The sequence below is a fragment of the Triticum urartu genome, chromosome 7, assembly GCF_003073215.2.
Source record: "Triticum urartu cultivar G1812 chromosome 7, Tu2.1, whole genome shotgun sequence".
Taxonomy (NCBI): Eukaryota; Viridiplantae; Streptophyta; class Magnoliopsida; order Poales; family Poaceae; genus Triticum; species Triticum urartu.
The window spans coordinates 628637694-628647306 of NC_053028.1; the positions used below are offsets into that span (position 1 = coordinate 628637694).

General features: G+C 47.5%; 1 protein-coding gene across 1 annotated transcript; it reads left to right on the forward strand.

The window, feature by feature from the left end:
• Nucleotides 1-1467: 1467 nt before the first annotated feature.
• Nucleotides 1468-2111, forward strand: LOC125525966 (egg cell-secreted protein 1.1-like). The gene has a single exon (XM_048690968.1). The coding sequence runs from the start codon at nt 1468-1470 to the stop codon at nt 1960-1962; it is 495 nt and encodes a 164-aa protein (XP_048546925.1). The 3' UTR covers nt 1963-2111.
• Nucleotides 2112-9613: the final 7502 nt, after the last annotated feature.

The window sequence follows — 9613 nt, forward strand, 5'->3', positions numbered from 1 at the left end:
GGGTACATGAGGCCGACCCAAGTTCAAGACGCAAAATTCATGTATCCAGTGTGCTTAATCTGAAGACCGGAAAGGCCACCAGAATGGCAAGCTGGACAAGTCGGAGGGATGGCGAGCTCGCCGGGGACTGAGACGACGAACAATAGGCTGGTTGTTTCTACATGCATGTACTAGTTCACGTATGTAAGAATTGATCCACCTGTCAGTCTGCTTGCTCGTTTACAAGGGCATCTCCGGCCGAATTGGTCAGCTTCGTACGTATATGATCATATATGTTCTTGTGTATGTGATCGAGTTTGCGTACAGGGACGGCCAACAACGAACGACTAGGCATTGTGTTGGTGAACCTATGGAATTCTCGGCTAATAGATTGCTCTGTTGTGGCCCCCATTCTAGATGAGATTGCAGAGCTTTCCTCAGATTTTGATTTTTTTGTACTTCAACATGTAATAAGAACAGCCAATTTGCCGGCCCATCTGTGTGCTAAACGAGCTTGCACACTCATGGCTACCAATAGTTGCCCGAATTCCACTCCTTCGTTTCTGGTGAGCAGTCTTCTAGCAGACTCTTCCAGAAGTGCCTTTGTTTTGTGTGCCAAGCGAGCTTGCACACTCATGGCTACCGACAGTTGCGTGAATTCCACTCCTTCATTTCTGGTGAGCAGTCTTCTAGCAGACTCTTCCAGAAATGCTTTTGTTGAATAAAGCTCTCATGATTTCCCTTAAAGAAAAAAAAATGAACGACTAGGCATAGCGATTCAATTGCGTCGACCCATCGGGTCGCACAATGCCGGCTCCATTAACCCATTTATCATTTAAGCCCGACCCGCTTGGCCCATTGGCCTTGACTTCTTGGGCCGGGTCAGCGACCCGGCAGGCCGACCCCCCGACCCGCTTGGCCCATTGGCCTTGACTTTTTGGGCCGGGTCAGCGACCCGGCAGGCCGACCCGGCGCAGTCCCATCTTGATGCACGAGAAAAATGGTGTCGCTAGTACTTAAAAAAAAAGAAGCAAAATGGTGTCGCTAAGGAAAAAAGAAAAGAGGGAGCAGATACGGTGGGGCATCAGTACGGAAACAAACCGATGTGTACGGGAAATGGAAAAATAGATACAGTAGACGATGGGCTATCTGTAATGGAAAAAATATACAGTTTTTCTCAAGCATCACGTCTAGACGTGGCATAAATATTGCAAACCTAAGTATGTCATTGATCACACGCAGAGATTCGTGTGGATATTTTTTTTCTTTTCTTTCTTTCATGCTTTTTTTTGAGAATTTCTCTTTTTTCATGCTTGATTGAGTAATGCAATGGGTATCGTCAATCGGTAGGGAAAACCAGAATGGGAAACGAACGGACGTACGACCTTCCATCTTCCGAAACTGAGCAAATGAGAGTTACTACCCTGCCGGTGATCGTCGCCCTTCATAAATAGGGCAGCTGCGCACTACGTAGAGTCGATCAACAGCATGGCCTCGTCAGGCTCTCTCCTTCCCACCCTGCTGGCGTTGCTCCTGCTCCAGGTCGCCGCCACTGCGTCGGCGGCGACTACGACGAATTTCGTCCGGGCGGCCGACCTCGCCGAGCGGCTGGAGGGAGCGGTGACGCGGAAGTGCTGGGAGGCGCTGCTGGACATCAGGTCGTGCACGGGGGAGATCATCCTCTTCTTCCTCAACGGCGAGGCGTACCTGGGGCCCGGCTGCTGCCGCGCCATCCGCGTCATCGAGCAGCGCTGCTGGGCCGCCGACCTCATGCTGTCCGTCATCGGGTTCACCCCGGAGGAGGGGGACATGCTCAAGGGCTACTGCGACGCGGGCGACGACGACAACGGGCCTCACCATAGCGTCGGCGGATCGTCTCCGGCCCCGCCGCCTCATCGTGCTCTTGGCGCCGACGGCGTTGCAAGTGGCGGCACCGTGGCCGCCGCGGCGGGAAGGAAAGGGCTCGGTTCGCCGTTAGGCTGAGTAGTACTACTAGTATGCAGTGTGTGTCCACGTCCAGACGTCCTTCCACATAGGTTCTCGTGGGTCCTGCCACGCTTGTTGCGAAGCTTGAAGGCGAGTGGATTCTCTGCGTTTTGTTCGTGTAACCAAATCGAGTTGCCTATTGCTAACCCCAGCAAATTAATAAGATCCAATAATATTTATGTAATGAAAGGTGTACTGTTAGTACTAGTTTACATCATATTAATGTGTTGATTTTCTCTTGAAGTAACATTTTGAGCAACAAAATTTTGATTTCAAACGTGACACCCAATCAAAATCACGGACTTGACATGGTAAAAATTAAAGTCGCTGGGCAAGGCACGTTCAGTTGTTCAAACCAAACCGTGCATAGTCTACACAAGCGTGGTAGAGCAGCCAATAGCCTGTCTCTGTTACGCTCAATTTACCTAGCCGGGGGGAGGGGGTGGATAGGTAGGGGCATAGGAGCCGTCGGAGTAGTTCTTCCTAAATCTCCAATCCATCGGCGCTTCAATTTATTCTTCCTTCACCCCCAATCCATCGATACTTCATTTTATGTAGCCTAGGTGGTGTCACGCAAGTGTGAGAAGAGTCGTGCCATTCTTCTCTAGCGTTAGCGTCTTGTGGTGTTTTGTAGTTAGGCCTAGGTTCCTCCCTCCTTCGACGGTGGCTTCACACGAGAGAGAAAAACTCTCTCCCGACGTCCTCCCGAAGGTGGCACGGGGCGACCTAGAGTTTATCACACATTGTTGAATCTCAATGTAATTATCATGGCTGATTAATGAAAAGTTCAAGTATGTTTGGTTTATGCCCAAGGTTGCCCACCAAAGAATTGGCTAGCCAAAATTTTGGTTGAGGTTTTGGTTGCCAATGATTTGGCCAACATTGGCAAGAAAAATAAACTAGAGTTGGCTAGACTTCATTGGCATGCCCAAAAAAGGCAACAATCCAGAAGACCAATCTTTGGGTCATGATCAAAATTTTGGTAGGACGCACTTTGGCAACAATCGAAACACACCCTTCCTTTCTCGCAAAAAAAGCTAACTCGAGGGGACCTAGAGTCCACGCTATCACCCCCTTCCTCCCTCCACCGTTGCCACCATCGGAGACTGCCTCCGCCATGCCTAAGGAGGGGGAGAGGAGCAGGTGGGCAGGTACCCTATGGCGGTGGGAGGGGGTTGCCGCGCGTCACTAGTAGAAAATGGGCCTATTGTCCCGGTTCGTAAGGGCCTTTTGTCCCGATTCCTGAACCGGGACTAAAGGGTCGGTACTAATGCCCTGTCCCTTTAGTCCCGGTTCAATTCAGAACTGGGACAGATGGGCCTCCACGTGGCCTGTGCGCGGAGCCCAGGCAGGAGGGCCTTTGGTCCCGGTTGGTGGCACCAACCGGGACCAATAGGCATCCACGCGTCAGCATTTCTGTGGCTGGGGTTTTTGTTTTTTTTAAAGGGGGGCACTAGTAGAAAACAGGGCTTTGGTCCAGGCCGGGTCAGCCCATTAGTCCCGGTTCGGTCCAGAACCGGGACCAATGGGGGCATTGGTCCCGGTTCGTGAGCCCAGGGGGCCGGCCGGGCCACGTGGGCCATTGGTCCCGGTTCATCTGGACCTTTTGGTCCCGGTTGGTGGGACGAACCGAGACCAATGGGCCTCGCTCCTGGCCCACCACCATTGGTCCCGGTTGGTGGCTTGAACCGGGACCAAAGGCTCCCCTTTAGTCCCGGTTCATGCCACCAACCGGGACCAATGAGGTGCCTATATATACCCCCTCGCGTAAGAGCAGAGCACACTGCTCTGTTTTTTTCTGGCCGAGGGGGAGAGGGCTTGGTGGTGCTCTAGCTCACCTCCTATGCACACAAGGTGTTCGATGGAATGCCCGAGCCACACTACTTAAGCTTTCTCCTCTCCAAGCTCGACCTCCAAGCTCCATTTTCCTTAATATTTGTCTAGGTTTAGCAGTCCGTCACGCCCCGTCCCCGTCTTCACCGCCATTGATCACCCGCGCCGAGCTCACCGCCGGCACCACCGTGGTGAGCCTCTTGTTCTTATCTTCTTTCTGAAAGGAAAAATATTCTTACTTGTATGTTTACATAGATACTTGTATTATTTTCTTACTTTTATTATTGCATCTTATATAGTGCGATGGTTTTGGTATCCGCCCCCGTCGGCCCTCGTCCTGTCTATGATTCGGATGTGGTATATATATTATCTTTATAACTATTGGTTCATTTATTGTTTATGAAAATTATGCCGACCAACGTGACATAGATTTTATTTATGTAGTTTGTATGTGAATCGGAAATGCCAACCGACCCTATTGTCGAGAGGTTAAATTTAGTTGAAGAAGAAAACAATTTGTTGAAGCAAAAAATAAAAAAAATTGAGGAGGAGAAGATGATATTGGAGTTGCATGTTGCGGATGTCGTCGATGATCACAAGATCAAGATGGATGCAATGCGCTTGAAGATTAGAAAGATTAGAAAATATGCCATTCATACCGAGGCTTGGTATCATTATGCCGTTGGATCAATTGTTACCTTGGTTGCGATTATGATCGCGTTTGTTTTCGCATTGAAATTTTTTACATAGTTTCAATGTATGGTTTAATTAATTAGATGTTGTGGAGAGCTATATGTTGTTAGATGAGAACTATGTATGCACTTTGGTTTTAATGTGATGATGAACTTCTAGTAATTTGGAAACTTAATTATATATAATGCACGTAGATGAACCGGCAATGGATGTACGGTGATAGACACACCTGCGAGTACATTAAGGGCGTGCATGAGTTTCTTGATGCGGCTGAGGCAAACAAGCAGAATTGTTTTATGTGTTGTCCATGCACTGAATGTGGGAATACGAGGTCTTACTCTAACCGGAAAATCCTTCACTCCCACCTGCTTTACAAGGGTTTCATGCCACACTATAATGTTTGGGGGAGGCACGGAGAAATAGGGGTTATGATGGAAGACGACGAAGAAGAAGAGTACGATGACAACTATGTGCCCCCTGAATACGGTGATGCTGCAACGCGGGGAGCTGGTGAAGATAAAGAGGAACTAGACGATGTGCCCAATGATGCTGCAACGGGTGAAGCTGCTGAAGATCAAGAGGAACCAGACGATTTGCCCGATGATGATGATCTCCGCCGGGTCATTGTCGATGCAAGGACGCAATGCAAAAATTAAAAGGAGAAGCTGAAGTTCGATCGCATGTTAGAGGATCACAAAAAAGGGTTGTACCCCAATTACGAAGATGGCAACACAAAGCTCGGTACCGTACTGAAATTGCTGCAGTGGAAGGCAGAGAATGCTGTGGCTGACAAAGGATTTGAGAAGCTACTGAAAATATTGAAGAAGAAGCTTCCAAAGGATAACGAATTGCCCGGTAGTACATACGCAGCAAAGATGGTCGTATGCCCTCTAGGATTCGAGGTGGAGAAGATACATGCATGCCCTAATGACTGCATCCTCTACCGCGGTGCATACAAGGATCTGAACGCATGCCCGGTATGCGGTGCATTGCGGTATAAGATCAGACGAGATGACCCTGGTCATGTTGACGGCGAGCCCCCAGGAAGAGGGTTCCTGCGAAGGTGATGTGGTATGCTCCTATAATACCACGGTTGAAACGTCTGTTCAGAAACGAAGAGCATGCCAAGTTGATGCGATGGCACAGTGAGAACCGAAAGAAAGATGGGAAGTTGAGAGCACCCGTTGACGGGTCGCAGTGGAGAAAAATCGAGAGAAAGTACTGGGATGAGTTTGCAAAGGATCCAAGGAATGTATGGTTTGCTTTAAGTGCGGATGGCATTAATCCTTTCGGGGAGCAGAGCAGCAATCACAGCACCTGGCCCGTGACTCTATGTATGTATAACCTTCCTCCTTGGATGTGCATGAAGCGGAAGTTCATTATGATGCCAGTTCTCATCCAAGGCCCTAAGCAACCCAGCAACGACATTGATGTGTACCTAAGGCCATTAGTTGAAGAACTTTTACAGCTGTGGAATGGAAACGGTGTACGTATGTGGGATGAGCACAGACAGGAGGAATTTAACCTAAAGGCGTTGCTGTTCGTGACCATCAAGGATTGGCCCGCTCTCAGTAACCTTTCAGGACAGACAAACAAAGGATACCACGCATGCACGCACTGTTTAGATGACACTGAAAGTATATACCTGGACAAATGCAGGAAGAATGTGTACCTGGGCCATCGTCGATTTCTTCCGACCAACCATCAATGTCGAAAGAAAGGAAATCATTTCAAAGGCGAGGCAGATCATCGAAAGAAGCCCGCCATGCGTACCGGTGATCACGTACTTGCTATGGTCAATGATTTACACGTAATCTTTGGAAAGGGTCCCGGTGGACTAGCTGTTCTGAATGACGTTGAGGGACACGCACCCATGTGGAAGAAGAAATCTATATTTTGGGACCTACCTTACTGGAAAGACCTAGAGGTCCGCTCTTCAATCGACGTGATGCACATGATGAAGAACCTTTGCGTGAACCTGCTAGGCTTCTTGGGCGTGTATGGGAAGAAAAAAGATACACCTGAGGCACGGGAGGACCTGCAACATTTGCACGAAAAAGACGGCATGCCTCCGAAGCAGTATAAAGGTCCTGCCAGCTACGCTCTTACGAAAGAAGAGAAAGAAATCTTCTTTGAATGCCTGCTCAGTATGAAGGTCACGACTGGCTTCTCGTCGAATATAAAGGGAATAATAAATATGCCAGAGAAAAAGTTTCAGAACCTAAAGTCTCATGACTGCCACGTGATTATGACGCAACTACTTGCGGTTGCATTGAGGGGGCTTCTACCGGAAAATGTCCGATTAGCCATTGTGAAGCTATGTGCATTCCTCAATGCAATCTCTCAGAAGGTGATCGATCCAGAAATCGTACCAAGGCTAAGGAGTGATGTGGTGCAATGTCTTGTCAGTTTCGAGCTGGTGTTCCCACCATCCTTCTTCAATATCATGATGCACGTCCTAGTTCATCTAGTCGATGAGATTGTCATCCTGGGGCCCGTATTTCTACACAATATGTTTCCCTTTGAGAGGTTCATGGGAGTCCTAAAGAAATATGTCCGTAACTGCGCTAGGCCAGAAGGAAGCATCTCCATGGGCCATCAAACAGAGGATGTTATCGGGTTTTGTGTTGACTTCATTCCTGGCCTTAAGAAGATAGGTCTCCCTAAATCGCGGTATGAGGGGAGACTGACTGGAAAAGGCACTCTTGGAAGTGACTCAATAATATGCAGGGACGGATATTCTTGGTCTCAAGCACACTACACAGTTCTACAGAACTCTACCTTGGTGACCCCGTATGTCGATGAACACAAGAACAGTGTCACGACCGATTTTCCAATAAAAATATTTATCGAGAAACCAATCTTTTGAGTCCAGTATGAGAAAAATTCTCCTTACCGGTAGACAAATTCTTGATACAATAAGCCAGTAGCATAAAATATATTACAAGGTCGAACTACGGTTGCTCAACCAAATTATTACAAGCACGCCAATAATTATACATAATGGCGGACATGACACAGTGGTGTGGAGGCATACTACTGACTCGAGGATAGGGCGGTGGTGGAAAAACACAGCGGGGAGAGGGATACAAGACTCTAAAATGGGCATCTCATCGAGCGTCGAGGTGAGGCTCGATGAATTTATTTGGTAGCGGAAGCGGATATAATACAGTGACCAAATCCAGGGTCGCATGAGACTGACTGGGACTCCTCTAGGCGTCGGACTCGCTATCAAATTCTTCATCCATGAGATCGCCTTCGTCAGCATCTGCCCAAATCAACAAGCCAGTGAGTACTTTGATAGTACTCGCAAGACAGTTCGGACGTAAGATATAACAAATGCATGCATGAATGCGTCATGATTAATTCACCAATGTAAATTCAAAAATTAGCATAACGAAGTAAGTAAAAGGGAAACGGCGGTAGTCCGCCTGAAATCCCAACAAAACATAAATGAAAACCGATCGGGTGTCTGAAGCGACGCCTCGAAAGGTGAACAAATAAATATAAGGAAATGATGCCACAGTCGGGCATCTTAGCGACACCACATAAAGGGCTTTAAAAGAAATGCCACAGTCGGGTGTCTGAAGCGACGCCTCAGAAAGGGCTTTAAAAGAAATACCACAGTCGGGAGTCTCAGCGACACCACATAAAGGGCTTTAAAAGAAATGCCACAGTCGGACGTCGGGGCGACATCACAGAAAGGGCTTTAAAAGAAATGCCACAGTTGGACGTCGGGGCGACATCACAGAGAGGGCTTTTATTGAAAGTAAGTAATAACAATACCACAGTCGGACTTCTGAGCGACATCGCAGAAAGGGCTTTTATTCACAAGGAAATAATGCTCATAATAAATATTCAATTCATGAAAATAAACGGGTTAGTCCATCCACAGGAATAATCATTTAACCGGACTTAGCACTCATGCGATTCACCGGGGTCTCTGCCATCAAAACTGACATTTGGTCAGGATAAGTTAATATCGAACTTGGACATGGAATAGATGATTCGAAGGAATATATGACTCTGCAGAGTTTGTACAAAATTTTTTTCCCACAGCCAACGGATTTCCGTAGTCACGAAGGACTAGTTCCGTTTACGGTATTTCGGAAGAAAACACAGCTAACCAGTACACACCCATCCTACCTCTCGATGCTAGGAATCACCCTAGACATCGTCCAAGAAAAACTTTTGAGACGGGGAGATCACAATCTCGAATAGCATGGGATCAAATTTATATACGCGCGCTCTAAGGGGTGCCCCCCTCTCGGTCCCAACCGGAAACACCCATGCCCCCTGACCGGATGACTGGCTTTAATCCAGGGCCATGGAACCATCATCACGGCCTCTCCTTTTTGGTGTGTACCAGGTAAGCGGTTTACAACTTACTACGCCATATTCCTTGCGGAAAACATGTGGTAGTACAGGGAAGGAAGAATGGAAGGAACTGGAATGATACGGGTTGACACTGAAGTCATATAGTCTGGCATAAGACTGGCATGCTACAACACTGCCATCTTACCCATCCTCATGCCAACACATGGCCATTCATACTCACATCCATCCACTTATGGATCATCGAACTCACTTACCTCAACAATGCATGGAAATAACGTTCATCGGTATGCTCAACAACATGCCATGAGACTAACTAAATGCAAAACATGCCAAGACACTCATCATATCAAAAGTTCAAACATGCTTGCCTGGTTCGGAGTAGTCGGAGCCTAGCTCGGTGAAGTTCGCGGCTCCGTCACCTCCTTCGGTATCTACGGTATAAAGAAAATATATGCGCTATCGTAAATACCAAGAGGTGCACAAAAAGTATTCCAAATATTTTTCAAATAAATCTGATAAAAAACTAGACAAAATTTTAAAGAGGACAGAAAAAGAATCAATCAAAAATACTTTCTGTTTAAAAGTTATAAAGGTTTTTGTCCAGGGACTCATCTGTAATGAAACAGAAAGTTCCAGGGGCTAGCTTATAAAAACAGAAAACGTTCCAGTCTTGAATACGCCAGCCCAGAGGGGAAAGCGTATTTTGCCCGAAGGCGTTTTCAGAAAACGATTCGTTTAAAAGGATCTGAGAGGCTGACGGGCGGGTCCCACTCGTCAGGTTTAA

Coding starts and splice junctions, on each gene's coding strand:
- LOC125525966 (XM_048690968.1), top strand. CDS start 1,468: ATGGCCTCGTCAGGCTCTCTCCTTCCCACCCTGCTGGCGTTGCTCCTG.